Genomic DNA, 18909 nt, shown 5'->3' on the forward strand with positions numbered 1-18909 from the left:
TAGAAATGCTAAATTCGAATTGAGATTGGATATAGCTGGTTCTCCCTTGCCGGGATGACTATACTTGTACTGTTGAGTTCCCTTGCTGGGATAGAGTATTTTATGATTGATCCTCTACCGAGGTCTGTGGTTATGATCATGATAAGCTATGCATATTTGGAACGGGTTGCGCGCCGCAACATAATCTATAGTGGATCGGGTTGCACGCCACAACATAAATTTGATTGGATCGGGTGTCACGCCGCAACAGGTATATCTTATAATTATTGGATCGGGTTGCGCGCCGCAACAGTTATAGTTAAACGTATGGATCGGGTTGCACGCCGGAACAGTTATAGTTAAAGTACGGATCGGGTTGTGCGCCGCAACAGTAGTGCTATCATATGGTTTTAGATATTGTATTGTTCCTTCATGTGTTATTCAATTTCTGCTAAGTTGAACTGTTTCCCCGAGGCATTTACCCCCTTCCCTTATAACTGCTCATTACCTGTTTATTTTCTGCAATATATTATATAACTGCACAGTTTTGTCTGGAGTCTGGATCTAGCCTCGTCACTACCTCGCCGGGGTTAGGCCAGACACTTACCAGCACATGGGGTCGGTTGTGCTGATACTACACTCTGTGCTCTTTTGCACAGATCCAGGTGTTGGGCAGCAGCTGCAGTAGCGCGGGAGCTAGCTTCAGTTCAGCGAGACACCGAGGTAGCCTTGCAGGCATCCGCAGGCCCGGCGTCTCTTCTATCTTTCTTTTCAGTCTGTTATCTCATGTATTTCGAGACAAACAGTTATAATTTTCTTTTAAACGGTTGTATTTAGCACTCCTAGTAGTTCGTGAGTATATGACACCAGTTTTTGGGTAGAGGTTTATGTTGAGTTCCGCATTGTTGTTCAGATTCTTTAATTTAAGACTTCCGCTTATTTACTTTATTCTGCTGTTTTCATGGTATTACCGATAATTGTTAAAAGAAGTAAATTGATTAATGCTAAAGGTAGTTAAGGGTTGGCTTGCCTAGCTCCCATCAGTAGGCGCCATCACGACTCCCGAGGGTGGGAAATCCGGGTCGTGACAAGGTGGTATCAGAGCTCTAGGTTGCATAGGTCTCACAACTCACGGACAAGCTTAGTAGAGTCTGAGGGATCGGTACGGAGACGTCTGTATTTATCCCCCAGAGGCTACCAAGTTAGGAAAAGTTTCACATTTGTTCTTTCTTGTCGTGCGGTTTGGTTTCTCAACGCTAATTGAATTTCTACTCTGTTCTTTCGCAGATGGCGAGAACACGCGCTTCCTCATCTTCTGATCAACAGTCCGAGCCCCAGGAAACTCCCACTAGGGGCATAGAGCGAGGCCGAGGCCGTGCTAGAGGCCGAGGCAGGGGCGAGGCTCAGCCCCGAACAGCAGTACCAGTGGCGGAGCCTCAGGTTGACTTTGACAAGGAGGTTCCGGCCCCAGCCCCAGCAGTTCCGGTGGGCCCAGCTCAGGCCCCAGAGGGGTTTATTGCTACCCCAGTGCTTCAGGACACTCTGGTCCGATTGGTGGGTCTCATGGAGAGTGTTACCCGAGCAGGCTTGCTTCCTGTAGCACCAGCCGTCTCTCAGGCTGGAGGAGGGGCCCAGACTCCTGCTACTCATACTTCGGAGTAGGTAGCTCCCCCGATTCAGACTCCAGCAGTTCAGCCAGTTGGAGCAGCTCATCCGGGTGTGGTAGCCCAGGCCGGTGATGGGGCAGCTATGTCTGCCGATGCTTTATGGAGATTGGATAGGTTTACCAAGCTCTTCACTACTACCTTCAGCGGTGCATCTCCCGAGGATCCTCAGGATTATTTGGACAGCTGCCACGAGGTTCTTCGGAACATGGGTATTGTTGAGACCAATGGGGTTGATTTCGCTACATTTCGGTTGTCTGGATCCGCCAAGACTTGGTGGAGGGATTTTTGTTTAGCTAGACCAGCAGGATCTCCAGCCTTGACCTGGGAGTAGTTCGCACATCTATTTCTGGAGAAGTTTTCTCCCGTATTACACCAGCGAGAGGGTCCTACGTCGGACGGGCAGTTCGAAAGCGTCTCCGAAACCGAGGGACTCCAGTGACAGTCACCCGAGTAACGAGACCCAGGTTTAATTGAGTTTGGCTCGCCATGCTCTTGTTATACTTCCTACTGAGAGGGAGAGAGTGAGACAGTTTATTGATGGACTCATTCAGCCTATTCGTCTCCAGATGGCTAGAGAGGCTAGGAGCGAGATATCCTTTCAGGAGGCGGCCAATGTGGCCCGGAGGATTGAGATAGTATTGTCACAAGGGGGTGGTCATAGGGCAGATAAGAGACCCCATCAGTCAGGCCGGTTCAGTGGTGCCTCATATGGAGGCAGAGATTCGTATGATAGGGGTCATCCTCCTAGGCCCTTCCAATCAGCGCTTCAGGTTTCCCATGGTGCATCAGGTGATCGTGGTTTTCGTGGGCAGTATTCTGACCAGCAGTCCTACAGTACACCATCAGCTCCTATCAGTGCACCGCCGCTCCAAAGCTTCTGGGGTAGTCATTCAGGCTGCCACGATCAGCCTCAGTTTCCTCAGCCATAGCGTTCGGATGGATGTTATGAGTGTGGTGAGTTGGGTCACATCAGGAGGGCTTGTCCGAGGCTGAGGGGTACTCAGTCGCAGTANTAGGGTCCCCATCCTATGATTCAGGCACCAAATGTTCCACATACCGCCCAGCCAGCTAGAGGCGGGGGTAGAGGTACTCGAGGTGGAGGTAGAGGTCATAGAGGTAGAGCTCAGACCGCTAGAGGTGGAGGCCATCTAGCAGTAGGCCGNTGGTCGGACCGGAAGATCGAGAGTGGTATTGCGACGAGGGGGGTGGTCATAGAGCAGACAAAAGACCCCGTCGGTAAGGCCGATTCAGTGGTGCCTCATCCGGAGGCAGAGATTCTTATGATAGGGGTCAGCCTTCTAGGCCTTTCCAGTCAACCCTCCAGGTTTCTCAGGGTGCCCCAGGTGATCGTGGTTTCCGTGGGCATTATTCTGATCAGCAGCCATTCAGTGCACCGCCAGCTCCTATCAGTGCGTCGCCACTTCTGAGTTTCCGTGGTGGTCATTCAGGTCGACAGGGCCAGCAGACTCAGCAGCCGAGGACTTGTTACACTTGTGGTGACACGGGTCATATTGCCAGATTTTGCCCTCGAGCACCGAGCAGTTCTCAGCACCAGGGTTCTCGTGCCATGGTTCAGGCACCAGCTGCCCCACTGACCGCCCAGCCAGCTAGAGGTGGGGGTAGAGGTGCTAGAGGTGGAGGTAGAGGTCATAGAGGTGGAGCTCAGACCGCCAGAGGTGGAGGCCAGCCAGCAGCAGGCCGTCCCAGGGAGGTAGATCAGAATGGTGGGGCCCAGCCCCGATGTTATGCTCTTCAAGCTAGGCCCGAGGCAGAGGCTTCAGATACAGTCATTATAGGTACGGTTCTGGTTTGTGATAGAGATGCTTCAGTGTTGTTTGATCCGGGGTCTACGTATTCGTATGTGTCATCATATTTTGCCCCGTATTTGATCATGCCTAATGATGCATTGGGTATTCCTGTTTATGTGTCTACGCCGGTGGGTGATTCTATTGTGGTCGATCGAGTCCATCGCTCTTGTGTTGTGGTGATTGGGGGTCTGGAGACTCGTGTAGATCTGTTGCTTTTAGATATGGTTGACTTTGATATCATATTGGGGATGGACTGGTTATCACCCTATCAAGCTATCTTGGACTGCCATGCCAAGACTGTGACCTTAGCTTTACCGGGTATGCCTCGCTTAGAGTGGAGAAGGACTCCAGGTCATTCTACCCGCAGTGTCATATCATATGTGAAGGCTCGGCGTATGGTCGAGAAGCGGTGTTTGGCTTATTTAGCTTATGTTCGGGATTCCAGTGTTGAGGTTCCCTCTATCGATTCTGTGCCCGTTGTTTGTGATTTCCCTGATGTTTTTCTTTTAGACCTGCCGGGTTTGCCGCCCGACAGGGATATTGATTTCTGCATTGATCTGGTTCCGGGCACTCAGCCCATTTCTATTCCACCATATCGTATGGCCCCGCCGGAGTTGAAGGAGTTAAAAGAGCAGTTGTAGGATTTGCTTGAGAAAGGTTTCGTTAGACCCAGTGTGTCTCCTTGGGATGCGCCGGTATTATTTGAAAAGAAGAAGGATGGGTCAATGAGAATGTGTATTGATTACCGGCAACTGAACAAAGTAATGGTCAAGAATAAGTATCCACTATCGAGGATTGATGATTTGTTCGACCAGCTTTAGGGTGCCAGGGTATTTTCCAAGATTGACTTGCGATCTGGTTACCATCAGTTGAGGATTAGGGCATCTGATGTTCCTAAGACAGCTTTCCGCTTGGTATGGGCATTATGAGTTCTTGGTTATGTCATTTGGGTTGACAAATGCCCCAGCAGCTTTCATGGACTTGATGAACCGAGTGTTCAGGCCTTATTTGGATTCATTCGTGATAGTGTTCATTGATGATATATTTATATACTCCCGCAGCCAGGAGGAGCACGAGCAGCACCTCAGAGTGGTTCTTCAGACTCTGAGGGGATAGTCAGTTATATGCTAAGTTCTCGAAGTGTGAATTCTAGTTGGGTTCAGTTGCATTTCTGGGTCACGTTGTATCAGCTGAGGGTATTCAGGTGGACCCAAAGAAGATATAGGCAGTCAAGAACTGGCCTAGACCAGCATCAGCTACAGAGATTCGGAGTTTCTTGGGGTTGGCAGGCTACTACAGACGGTTCGTGGAGGGATTTTCATCTATTGTAGCCCCGATGACCAGATTGACCCAGAAGGGTGCCCAGTTCAGATGGTCGGATGAGTGTGAGGCGAGCTTTCAGAAGCTCAAGACAGCTCTGACTACGGCACCGGTGTTGGTTTTGCCCACAGGATCAGGGCCTTATACAGTTTATTGTGATGCTTCCCGTATTGGGCTTGGTGCAGTGTTGATGCAGGATGGCAAGGTCATTGCCTATGCTTCGAGGCAGTTGAAGATTCATGAGAAGAACTATCCAGTGCTTGATTTAGAGTTGGCAGCCATAGTTCACGCATTGAAGATTTGGAGGCATTATTTGTATGGCGTGGCGTGTGAGGTGTTCACTTATCACAAGAGTCTTCAGTACTTGTTAAAGCAAAAGGAGTTGAATTTGAGGCAGAGGAGATGGTTGGAATTGTTGAAGGATTATGATGTCACCATTTTATATCATCCGGGGAAGGCCAATGTGGTGGCCGATGCATTGAGTAGGAAGTCAGCCAGTATGGGCAGTCTTGCTTATATTCCGGTCAGTCAGAGGCCGCTTGCTTTGGATGTTCAGGCTTTGGCCAATCGATTTGTGAGGCTGGATATTTCTGAGCCTAGCCGAGTATTAGCTTGCACGGTCGCTCGTTCTTCATTATTGGAGTGTATCCGTGATCGGCAGTTTGATGATCCCCATTTATGTGTCCTCAGAGACACGGTGCAGCGAGGAGGTGCCAAGCAGGTTACCTTAGATGCGGATGGAGTTTTGAGATTGCAGGGGCGAGTTTGTGTGCCTAATGTGGATGGGCTTCGAGAGTTGATTTTAGAGGAGGCCCATAGTTCCAGGTACTCTATTCATCCGGGCGTCGTGAAGATGTATCAGGATTTGCGGCAACATTATTGGTGGCGTAGAATGAAGAAGGATATTGTGGCATAAGTTGAGGTAAGTGTTTGGTTTAACCCTAGCTTGAGGGAATAGGAGTTGAGTCTTATTTGATACTTGCTAATTGTCGAGTACGATGTATAGGTATGGTGACGAGTATCTATACATTGGTGTCTAGCATGACCGTGAGTCCTTATTTTGCGAATAGTTTGGTTGTTGGTATGCCTTCCATGCTTAATTGATGACTTCTATATGTTGTAAAGACCTTGTGAAAGAAATTGTGATCTTGAAACTTCGTGGAGCGTTGGCTCGGGTTGAAATACAAATTGTGAAGGTATATGAGATAAGTAACTCTTTGGAGCATTGGCTCAAGTGATAATGTGAACTATGAGATGAAAGTGAAAGAAAGAAAAGAGTTAATGATTTATTCCCTTGCCGGGACGTTGTTGGTTATTGATGTTGTACCCTTGCCGGGTTTTTTTTTTAAATTGTTGTTTGTGTACCCTTGCCGAGACTTCTATTCTTGTTTTATTATTCCCTTGCCCTTGTTTGTGATTGTTGTTTGGGTGAGGAAGAGTGTTAAAGCACGAAGGGTGATGCCGTGCATTGTTTCTTTCTTGTGAGGAAAGAGTGTAAAGCACGAAGGGTGATGATGTGCCGCACGATGCGCCATTCCGTGCCTATTCTATTGATTATATGTGAGGAATGAGAGTAAAAGCACGAACGGTGATGCCGTGCACGTTTGTTTATATTATTGCTTAGTGAGGATGAGAGTAAAAGCACGAAGGGTGATGCCGTGCATGTTTGTTTATATTATTGCTTGGTGAGGATGAGAGTAAAAGCACGAAGGGTGATGCCGTGCATGTTTGTTTATATTATTGCTTGGTGAGGATGAGAGTAAAAGCACGAAGGGTGATGCCGTGCATTTGTTGATCTCTGATCCTTATTGTTGTGTGAGTTGTGCTTTTCCTTAGTGTTAGTCCATTTATATTTGAAATTGTTATCTCCCCACAGCATGCTTCCCCTCCCACATTGTTTTACTTGCCTTGTATTTCGATTCCGCTGTATATATATAATTGCACAGGTTTATGTGGTAGTCCAGTCTAGCCTCGTCACTACTTCGCCGGGGTTAGGCTAGACACTTACCAGCACATGGGGTCGGTTGTGCTGATGCTACACTTTGTGCTATTTTGCACAGATCCAGGTTTCGGGCAGCAGCAGCAGTAGTGTGGGAGCAGGCCTTCAGTCCAGCGAGACATCGAGGTAGCCCTGCAGGCGTCCGCAGGCCCGACGTCTCCTCTATCCGTTATTTTAGTGTGTTATCTCATTGTATTCGAGACAAACAGTTTATGTTCTCTTTCAGACGATTGTATTTAGTATTCTTAGTAGTTCGTGAGTATTGTGACACCAGTCTTGGGTAGAGGCTTATGTGGATTTTCCGCATTTCTATTCAGTTTTCTATAATTTAGGACTTCCGCTTATTATTTAATTTCGTTGCTTTTATATTATTGCCGATAATTGTTAAACAGGGATTATGGTACTAATGAAAAAATAATTAAATTTGGCTTGCCTAGCTCTCATTAGTAGGCGCCATCATGACTCCCGAGGGTGGAAAATCCGGGTCATGACACACAGCAACATACGCCGCAACCCTGTTTGGCCAAGCTGAAAGAATCTGCTTATTTTGAGAAGTCCTTTTTCTAAAAGTGGTTTTCAAATAAGTACTTTTAGAGATAAGCAGTTTGTGTTTGACTAATCAATCTGGAAAACACTTTTGAGCAATAATTTGTGTTTGGCCAAGCTTTTCAAAAAATACTTTTAAGTATCAAATTACGAATAAGGACATGAAATTTTTTACTTAATAGTCAATATTATACGAATAAATAAATAATAGGCGAAATGTCTTCCTGGCCACTTAAACTTGTAGAGCTTTTGAAAGCCGATACATGAACTTTGGATTTTCGCATTTGAACACATCTACTTGAGAAAATGTCTACTAATATACACCTTTGACCGTTGACTATGCTTATGTGGCAATATTATAACTGATGTGGCCAATTGCGTATTAATCGTAGGTGTTAAGCGCGTGTATATGATAAATAATTAAAAAAAAAGATAAATAATTAATTTAAAAAAATAGAAAAGTTCATCTCATTTAGAGAAAAGCCACCCCCTCCATTTATCTTCCCCCTATCTCCCCACCCCCTTCATTCACCTTCTTCCTTTCCCGTCTTTGTCATTTATTCTTAATTAAAGCCATAACCAAAATTTTGATAAATCAAACTCAAAAGCTCCATATTCAACCCACATATCTGACTATTCTTTAAGTTTTAACCATCAATCACACTCAAAAACTCCATATTAGAGAAAAGTCAACATCCATTATCAAAAAGTAAATTCATCGAATCAAGAAAGATGGAAGAGATCGGGATAAATTTTTGGAGTAAGAATGGGTAATAAGAAATTGAAAAGCAACAGTGTTCGTTGCTTTTTGATTTGTTGAAATTTTTTGCTGATTTGCTAGAAAAAATCGTGTCAGATTTCAATTCGGGAATATTTTTCAGGCGGGTTCTGAGGGAGTAGAAGTCCTAAGCAACTGCAATATTTCACAAAGGCAAGTACGTGTACAATGGTGGAAGCTCGGGAGGTGGTTTTATGGCTTTCGCTTGCGCGATGAATTACACACACGTACTGTCTCTCTAGAAGATCTTGCAACAGGGAAGGAGGAAGCAATTCTTGGGGTACAAGGGTTTTATGCAGAAAAAATTAATTTGACCAAAAAAATAAAAAGAAAACAAAAAAAAGGAGTGGGACCTTGAACATACATGTGGCCACAAATGTGAATGAATGGAAGATGTGGCTATATAAAATATTACATAAAATCCATGTCAGCAACGATTGAACAACACGCATCATGACAAGTGTTTATTAGTAAACATTTTCTCAAGTAGAGGTGTTCAAATGGAAAAATTCAAAGTTCATGTATCGGCTTTCAAAAGCCCTACAAGTTTAAGTGGCCAGGAAGCCATTACGCCTAATTAAATTTTTTTATTTTATTTAAGTAAAATATGAAAATAAAATTAAAATTACTTTAATTATTTCAAGATAATTTAAATATATAAATAAATCATTCAACAAATATAAAAGGATTCATCCCAAAAGTAACCATATATTATGAAGATATCCTAAAATAAAAAAGAAATATTTATACATTAGGAGTGTTCAATAATATAATCTCTAATTCTAAGCATTAGGTTTAAAGTAAGTAAGTTATTTTAGTACATATCATATTTTGCTAAACTTGATTCTGGGAAGAAATATCTTTTTATACAAGTACTTTTTTTGTCAAAATAAAAAGTGCTTTTGAGCATGGCTCCGAAGCCTAAAGACAAACCCAAGGGTTCGCCGGCGACAGTTGGCGCCGTTGGCATCGAAGATCTTTTCACATCGCTCAATCGCCACATTCAACGATCCGAGTATGAACAATCCGTCAAAGTGTCTGATCAAAGTCAGTTCAATTTTTACTCGCATTTCGTGAATTCAATGAATTTAGCAAATTTATGACATTTCCTTAACTTCGTTTAATGAGAAATTAATTTTGCAATTTTTACTTGCATTACACATTTTCACTTATTTATTCTGCTATTTTCTCATGCATCTGTATTGGATTGTGTATACCGTCTTAAGTTCAATAAATTTAATAAACTTATGACATTTACTAAAGTTCGTTTAGTGAAATTTAATGAATTTTACCCTCGAAGTTTTATCAAAATTAACTCAATTTACTGCGTTACACATTTTCACTTATTTATTCTGCTATTTCTCTCGTGCATCCGTACTTGATCGTGTATACAGTCGTAAATTTAGTAAGTTTATGATATTTCATGAAGTTCGTACAATGAAATTTAGGGAATTTTGCAATTTTTCTTGCATTACACATTTTTCATTTTTTTATTCTGCTATTTTTCTCATGCTTCTGTATCTGATTGTGTATACAGTCGTAAATTAAATAAATTTATGACCTTTCTCTGAAATTTCGTTTAGTGAAATTTAATGAAATTTTACCGTCAAAGTTTCCGATCAAAATCAGTTCAATTGCACATGCATCACACACGTGCATTTTTTTTCTGACGTTGAAGTTTTTTGTATGAGCAAGCCGTTGATGTTTCAAATCAATGTCAGTGCAATTTCACTTGTATTCACATGTTCATTTCGAAATGGTGTTATTTTTTCATGTCTGTGTACTTGATTGTGTATACAGTACTGAATTTGAAGAACTTGTGGAATTTGTAAAGTTCCTTCGATGAAATTTTATGAATTTTGTTTTATGTGAATAAGCGGTCAAATCTCACTTGCATTGCAGATTTTCATTCCGAATTCTGCTATTTGTTGATGTATGTAGGTTTTAAGTGGAAGTATTTAATTCGGTGAAATTATGACACTCTCTGAGTTTATGTGATGAAATATGATGAATTTTGTTTATATGAACAAGCAGTCTAAGTCTTTGATTATAACTAGTTCAATTTCTTATACTTAACATGTTCATTTCCGAGTTGTATCATTTGTTTGCTAGATTGTGCATACCATCTTGAACACAAAGAATTTGTGAACTTCGTTTGATGAAAATTTATGAATTTTGTTTTGAAGTTCTTGCTGTTGCGCCTGGAGATGAGGATGCGATTCGCTGTAAAGTGGTGGCATTAATCAAAGCTGATAGTATTGATGAAGCGCTAGTTGCTATTCAAGAGTCCAAAAAAGCTGCTATTGATCTTAGCTTTTTCAAGGTAATTTATACTTTATAAGAAACTTTCCAGATAAATATTTGACCATTGAACTCTGCCTAACATAGCTGGTGCCGAGTTCGGATAAATGAGAAGGGTTGTTGCAGGTTGAAAGGCTAGACTAAAAATAGTCTAACTATCATGGATCCTAATTTTACGGGCCTGGATAGAGGGGAATGGATGCATAGATTTTTAATAGAAAAACCTAACTAATTCGTGATTGAAGTGTTGTTGTAACTTCAGTGCAGAGAGCAATTACTCGAGTTCCTTAAGAACCTAACTTGTAAATTTCACCTGAAAGGGAACTTAAATATTTGGATTATCTGAGCTATTTTTGTGATCCTAGTCGCACTTTTTTTCTGCTGTGACATAAATATCTGCTAATATCAGTTCCAAAACATTTTGTTTTACATGAATATGGTGTAGCCGTGTAGGTAGATGCAACTCTCTTTGTACTATAAAGCTTTAGAAGCTGATCAGAAATGAAAATAATTGAGTGAGAAAGGCTTAAATTGGTTAATCGGCAGATCGGTGATAACTGACAACCAAGAAAGAGGATTCTATTACATGTCTGGTAAGAGCTTTTAGCTTTATAAACATTGCTTTCTTTCATATAAGGCCAAACTATTGGAATGATGTTTCTATATTAGATAAAGACATACCATACATATAGAAGTGCTCTGGTATATTCAAATGTTACTACTTTCATACTGGAACGCAATCACCCATACCCTCATTGGCTGTGTAATGTCTATAGATATGTTACTTTACGGAAGGGTCAATATCCATATAATTACACCAGATAATGCGCCTAGGATCCAGATGCATTACCTACTTATTCCCCCCCCCCCCCCCCCCCAAGAAGGATCTAGAGTCACTATGACTGAACTTTTGGATATCACAGCAGTTGGATTATTTGGCGAAGAATTTTAAGTTCTTGATGACTTCACTAAAATCCTTATAAAAATTACTTTCTGAAATATCTGGTTTCTCAGTGCTTCGCTATGAATTTAATTGTAAGGAGATTTAGTAATATGATTTTGTTGTTCACCATTACTACAAACCCCTATGCTTACCAGGACAAGAGTTTATTTTTCTTCAGCAATGGAAGTTATCTCTTATGTTCCTTTTCATTGTGATGTTGCTCTTTCGAAGGCCTATTGCTTATACAGGCAAAATAAACTGGATCAGGCGTTGGAGTCCTTAAAGGGGCAAGAAGGAAGTACTGCATCAATGCTGTTGGAATCTCAGATTTTATATCGTTTGGGAAAGATGGAAGCTTCTGTGGATATATATCAAAAGCTCCAAAAGTCCCAGATAGACTCCTTAGAAATTAATCTTGTTGCTGGTTTGGTTTCTGCTGGAAGAGCTTCTGATGTGCAGGGAACTCTGGATTCCATCAGAGTTAAAGCAACTAACAATTTTGAATTGGCATATAACACCGCCTGCTCTTTAATGAGAGGCAGAAGTACAAGGATGCTGAGCAACTGCTATTGTCAGCTCGAAGGTAGGAGATTTTTGAAACTTATAATTTACAAGGTCATACATGTCACCGGCACGGTATTTAAGTATTAGTGAATTTGTTAAATCTTGTATTTAGTATGAGATTCTTTTGACAAAGTTGATTTGGAACAGTTAAGAGTAATTCAACATCAAGAAGTGTTGAATCAGCTGAGAACATGTTCCTTTAAGCTAATTAATATAACCCAAGCTACACACTGTGCTGCTGAAGGGCAATTACCTGAATCAAGGATCTACACTGTGTGCCTAGTACCACAAGTCTGAAACAAATATTAATAACCGTGATAAGAGATTGCCTATTCTGTTTCCATGTAGTGCTTGTCTGTGCTGTATTGACTGTAGGGTTTGGAACTTCCAGTTCTTAGTATGTGCTTGGACACAGATGAGAGAACTTGCTGATTTTGCTGGTGAAATAACAGAATTGGTCAGGAAACACTAATGGAGGAGAATTTAGCTGATGATGAGGTTGAAATCGAATTGGCACCCATTGCTGTTCAACTTGCATATGTTCAACAGGTAAAATTATTTTATAACACGACTTTGACTTTTCTCTTTGCCTTGATGTGTTGCAAATACATGAATATCTATCTGTTAGTCCAGATTCTAGCAAACACACAAGAAGCTGTTGCATCTTATACCAACCTCGTGAAAAGAAATTTGGCAGATGAGCCGTCACTTGCTGTGGCAGTAAATAACCTCATCGCTTTGAAAGGTCCTAAGGATGTATCTGATGGCCTAAGGAAACTTGATAAGCTAGTAGAGAAAAGTGATGGACCAGAAAAGTTCCAGCTTGCTCGTGGACTGGACTTGAAGCTTTCTCAAAAGCAAAGGGAAGCTATATACACCAATAGGATGCTACTGCTACTTCATTCTAATAAGATGGATCAGGTAATTAATCTGAAACCTTAACGTTTCATTTTGTTTCTTGTTTTCTTTTTTCAAGGTTAAATGGCAATACATAAGAAGCAAAAAAGAAGACCCCGAGCTACGGCTGGTTATTGCGTGTTCTTCTTTAGATGCTTAATTTTAGTTCATGGATTATTACAGGCTCGAGAACTCGTTGCAGTTTTACCGGATTTATTTCCTGGTAGCTTGATGCCAGTACTTCTTCAAGCTGCTGTGCATGTGCGAGAGAATAAAGCTGGTAAAGCTGAAGAAATACTAGGACATTTTGCAGATAAGTTTCCTGACAAGTGCAAAGTCATCCTGCTTGCAAGGGCACAGGTTGCTGCCGCTGCTGGCCACCCTCAGATTGCAGCTGAGTCTCTGGCAAAAATTCCTGACATCCAACACAAACCTGCAACTGTTGCGACCCTCGTTTCTCTCAAGGAAAGGCAGGAGATATTGATGGTGCCGATGCTGTGTTTGATTCTGCCATCAGATGGTGGTCAAATGCGATGACTGAAAACAATAAGCTCAGTAGCATCATGCAGGAGGCTGCTGCTTTTAAGTTGAGGCATGGAAGAAAGGAGGCGGCGGCACGCCTATATGAGGAGCTTGTGAAAAGCCATGGAAGTATTGAGGCATTGGTTGGGTTGATCCAGACTGCTGCCCATGGAAATGTAGAGAAAGCAGAAGCTTATGAGAAGCAACTAAAACCATTACCCGGCTTGAAATCTATTGATGTCGATAGTTTGGAGAAAACTTCAGGTGCAAAGCATGTTGAGACTGTTCCTAATGTCGGTGTCACTGAACCCAAGAGCAAGGATAAGGCAAAGCAAAAGAGGAAGAGAAAACCGAAATACCCAAAGGGCTTCGATCCAGCCAACCCAGGGCCTCCACCTCATCCAGAGAGGTGGCTTCCGAAGAGGGAAAGGTCTAGTTATAGACCAAAGAGAAAGGACAAGAGAGCAGCTCAAATTAGAGGTTCTCAGGGAGCAGTTACGAAAGAGGCAGCGATAAGTAACGATACAAAATCGAACCAGCCAGCCAATTCCAAAGTAGCCTCTCAGAATGCAAGCACCGAGCAATCCAAGCCTTCATCGAAATCAAGAAAGAAATCTAGGAAGTGATCAAAGAAGTTTCATCAGTTCTTAGTTGTGGTTTTCAGGCTTATAAGGCATATTTTTATGGTGCCTTTAGAGTCTAACCTGAGTCTGTTTCACAACTCTATCTGATCCAAAGAGTTTGTCACTTTATTTTCACAGAAAGTCCTCAGACAGAGAATTCTGCTTGCTCTGAACTATAAGGTAGGAATAATCAGAGGCATGGATGAGTCCTTTGTAACCTTTTTGCTCTTATATGTAAAAGCCTGTCTTATAAGCGGTGGCAGAGCCTGGTTTTACCAAAGTGAAAAAAGTAAACACACGAACATGCCAAGGGGATTCAACATTTCTACCATTTATGCATAAAAAATAATTTTGATCTATTGAATAACCCCCTTCCGCAAGTGATTTTATTTTGTGTCTCACACAACTTACACTAGTTAGGTGAGGCATCTTTTTATTTCACATATTTGTGGGACCCATATCTTACACATCTGGGTCCACAAAAATTCTGGAACCACACAGTTGTGACACAAAAAAGAGGCCTCACACAACTAGTGTCGGTTGTGTGAGTCACAAAATAAAAATTTTCGGTTAATGAATAATTGATAAAGTTCTCTCTAATTTCAATTTAAGGACAGGACAGGTGAATGCTAATTTTGCTTTATACGGAGTACTTTTTGCGATGTACCACAAGAATAGACAACCAATATGTCACTCAAAATGAGAGACTGGTTTTGTCGAATGATATTATTCAATTGAATATAGAGTTTAAGAAAGAAAAGATATTTTTTTTTATACAAAAGCTAAATATGAAAATATTGCAAAGAATGCCATAGTAAGAACTAAGAAACAACTTGTTTTTTTTTAATCAAATGGACACAACAAATCATATCGTTGAAAAAGTGAGAACAAAATAGCCAGCTAATCTGTAAACATGAAAAAGTGCTAATAGTGCCAAGTAAATTGAGATGGCAGTAGCAATAATAAGAGAGAAAAGTGTAATATCTTGACTAAACAAAATTTCCATAAACTCATAAATAAACAAGTATAAAAGCAAATTCTTGTTCCCTTCTACGATATGAAGTTAAGAATAAACAAAAATATTATATAAGAAATAAAAAAGTTTCAAGCTTGTTTGGTAGAGTTATCTATTAATGCAAGGTATGACATAATTGAGGTGCGAACACAGGCGAACATTATTATTATTATTATTATTATTATTATTATTATTATTATTATTATTATTAGGGAGATCTGATTAGACAGGACATGATGTAATTTTAGATTTTCGAGAACACAATCCTTGATAGGAAGGTGTGGAGGTCGCGCATTAGGGTTGTAGGTTAGGAGGTGGTTGAGGCTAGTCCGATAGGATTGTGTCTCCGACTTCTAGTGGTTAATGTTGTGTTCACACTATTCTCTGTTTTTATTGTACCAGACTTTATTTACTGGTTATTATTATTACTTTTCACCTATTTTCCGGTTCTTATGTTGCTGTCATTATTTCATGATTTTTCTATTGATGGTACTGATATAGTATCATTGTCTTGAGCCGAATGTCTTTCGAAAACAACCTCTTTATCCCCTCGGGTAGGGGTAAGGTCTACGTACACATTACGCTCCGCAGACTTTACTTGTGGGATTTTACAGGGTTGTCGTTATTGTTGTTGTATAATTATTAAAAAGAAAAAAAGAAAAAAAATGGAAAAGCATAAGATGCCCACCCACCCCAAACCCACAACCCCTCCAAAATTTTGGACAATTACTACCATTTATATTTGCCACCCCGTATTTCCAAGTTGCCACGCACTTGTTCATTTTTCTTCTCAATCATCTTTGTCCCATTTTTCTCTCATTTTCCACTTTGCAAACTTCCCTTTGAATATCCTAAAAGAAGAAGAAATGGCAGATCAGCTCACAGATGATCAGATCTCTGAATTCAAAGAAGCTTTCAGCCTTTTCGATAAGGATGGAGATGGTCAGCTCTTCACTATTCTTAACATTTTTTTGAATAAAAATTGAATCTTTAATCACTTTTGATAACACCCAGATGCCAAAATTCTTAAATTTGTTGTTTTTTCTCCTATTTATGTGATTATTTTTTCTTCGCCTTGCCTAAATTTGATCCTAGATTTAGAGTCAATGGGTCAGAGTCCTTGCTTTCTATTATATATTTATGTATGTATTTAAATTGTTTGTGTATATATATATATATATATATATATATATATATATATATATATATATATATGGTTTGAGCTAAAAGCAGTGTGATTTGAAGGGCTAGATCCACATGTTGTGTTGCCTTTCCTTGACCAATTTGTGATCTATGAGTGATTTGATGTTGAGTGAGGATAAGTGGATTCGAGGTCGTAAGTACCTGGTGGAATAGTCAAGGTGCAAGCAAGATGACCCGGACACCACAGTAAAAAAGGTGGATCCAATTTTTAAGTGAGTGTGGAAGACCATTGAAATGAAGTGTACCCCTTTGTGAAAATGAGTTTAAACTTATTATAAATTCATAAATATTAGGGAAGATTATTCCATTCAATAGATATAGTTGGAATGGAGACAACAACAACAACATACCCGGTGTAGTCCCATAACTGGGATCTGGGGAGGGTAGTGTCAAGTGTGTACGCAGACCTTACACCTATCTTGTGAAGGTAGAGAGGCTATTTTCGATTGAGCCTCATAGTTGGAATGGAGACCATTGATAGAAATGCACCCACCGCCAAAACCTAGCATCTTTTCATGGTGAGGATGGTAGTCAATTTGTTTCAATACGTGGAGAACTTACGCTTCAAAATGACATTGGAGATGCTCTTTCTTTGTTTTCATTTGGAATATGTTTGATAAAGATTTGATTTTGAACCTTGGTTTTGCTTCAACTTGTGGTCGAAATGGATGTGAGGTTTATCTATGTGAAGTTGGTGGATTTTGAGTGTTGGTCAACAGTAGTCCTTGTTGGTATTGTTAACTTGTTTGATTGATTGTGGGAACTTGAGGATTGTTTAGTTTTGACAAATGGGCAATTTGGGGATTGCATCAGAATGGTGCTGTTGAAATTGTATTTGGCTGAAATCAGTTAACATCTCTTAGAATGGTTGAACCTCTTAGTGTTCCCTAACTAGGGGTCCTTCTGTTGATTCATGATTTTTTTGGTATATAATGGATATAATCCATTTTGTTCAATATGATAACTTGTTGGTGGTGGAATTGTGTAAGTTTTCGTACAATGCTTTAACTTGTGAGAATGTTTATACTTGTCTTTACGAAGGATGTTGACTCATATGGTTAAATGAAATGTTCTAACTTCAATCCTCTTTAGACATTTCGGGCATAGTCACCGTTCCCGAGACATTACTGATTTTCCCCATCTATATTTATATCTATACAGCAATTAGTTATACCTTCACAAGGTAGAGGTAAGACTGCGTACATGCTACCCACCCCAGGCCCCACTTGTGGGATTACACTAGGTTTGTTGTTGTTGTTGTTGTACACAGCAGTTAGTTCATTATTCTGGTGCAGAGTGACTTTTTCCAGTATGTTGAGTATATTTACTTATGTTTGCTTTTCTTACCCACTAGCTGATAAATATTTCCATACGAAGTTTCAGATTTAGCAGTGTTACATAAGATAATTTGTTTGTAACACCTAAAACAGAATAGCTACTTTTGTTTCTTCTTCCTTATATTTTATAAATTGAAGTCGTGGAGGCGGTTAATGATGTGTTACTTTTATCGTACATCTTTCATCTCTTTCAGTCTCTTTGATGAAATCTATATTCGGCTATTCTCGTTATTCTGTACTTGTCTTAAATTTTCTAGTTTGATCCGGACCATTGTTTTGCTGGTAGAATGAATAAGATGAGAATAAAAAGCCTTTTTAAGTACTGTATGATTATAATGTAGTGTCTATACATATTTAGTATTATTGCGAAATATGCTACAGGTTGCATCACCACTAAGGAGCTTGGGACAGTGATGCGGTCGTTGGGACAAAATCCAACTGAGGCTGAGCTTCAAGACATGATCAATGAAGTAGATGCTGATGGAAATGGAACCATTGATTTCCCGGAGTTCCTTAACCTGATGGCTCGCAAGATGAAAGACACTGATTCTGAGGAGGAGCTCAAGGAAGCTTTCAGAGTGTTCGACAAGGATCAGAACGGATTTATCTCTGCAGCCGAGCTGCGCCATGTCATGACAAACCTAGGCGAGAAGCTTACTGATGAAGAAGTTGATGAGATGATTCGTGAAGCTGACGTGGATGGTGATGGCCAGATCAACTATGAGGAGTTCGTCAAAGTCATGATGGCCAAGTGAGAACTGATCAACTCGACTTCATTCTTAGAAGTAAAAAATTACAAAAAAAGAAGCTGGAAACAGGGCAGATAAATTGGATGAGATTTCTATATTTGGTTAGGATACGTTCTTTGACGTTGTTAGCTTTGTTTGGGTGCTTGCCTGTTTTCGTACTCGCATTGTTTTGTAGTGCTACTCTTCAGTATATGCTTGTCTGCTCTGTTTGTCAGCAAGTCTTGGTTTTTTCTTCTTAAATTCCAGCATTTTGAACTTATGACAATTGGAGATTTTCATTCTGAGTGACTAATTTTGTTGATATTCCAGATTCTTGTGTATGTTTGCTCTTTATTTCTGACTTCTGATTCGTGTTGATTTGCCTTTCAATTTTATGTTAGAATGTTCAATTTTCTTTTTAAGCAAGCAAGATTCATCTTGTGGAAATACAGTTGGGTTTTGTTTTGTGTAAAACACTTTTGGCTTCCATGCTCCCAGGGGTCCTCTTGGCCATTGTGGGAGAATAACTCTCATTGTTTTTTGACGTGTAAAACTGAAGCTCGCTGGTCAAATATAATTATATCTATATACTATATTAAAAGAACGAAGCCCATAGCGAAACGTCCTTTAAAAATCAGTTTTTATATTGGATAAAATTGTAATTTAAATTACTTCCCTA

General features: G+C 40.5%; 1 protein-coding gene and 1 pseudogene across 1 annotated transcript; both read left to right on the plus strand.

The window, feature by feature from the left end:
* Nucleotides 8925–14082, plus strand: LOC109233073 (annotated as a pseudogene).
* LOC109233074 (calmodulin-7) lies at nt 15698–18584 on the plus strand. The gene is made up of 2 exons (XM_019398826.1): nt 15698–15904; nt 17884–18584. Exons 1-2 carry the CDS (start codon nt 15829–15831, stop codon nt 18255–18257), a joined length of 450 nt encoding a protein of 149 aa, XP_019254371.1. The 5' UTR covers nt 15698–15828; the 3' UTR covers nt 18258–18584.

This window comes from Nicotiana attenuata, chromosome 10 (assembly GCF_001879085.1).
Source record: "Nicotiana attenuata strain UT chromosome 10, NIATTr2, whole genome shotgun sequence".
NCBI lineage: Eukaryota > Viridiplantae > Streptophyta > Magnoliopsida > Solanales > Solanaceae > Nicotiana > Nicotiana attenuata.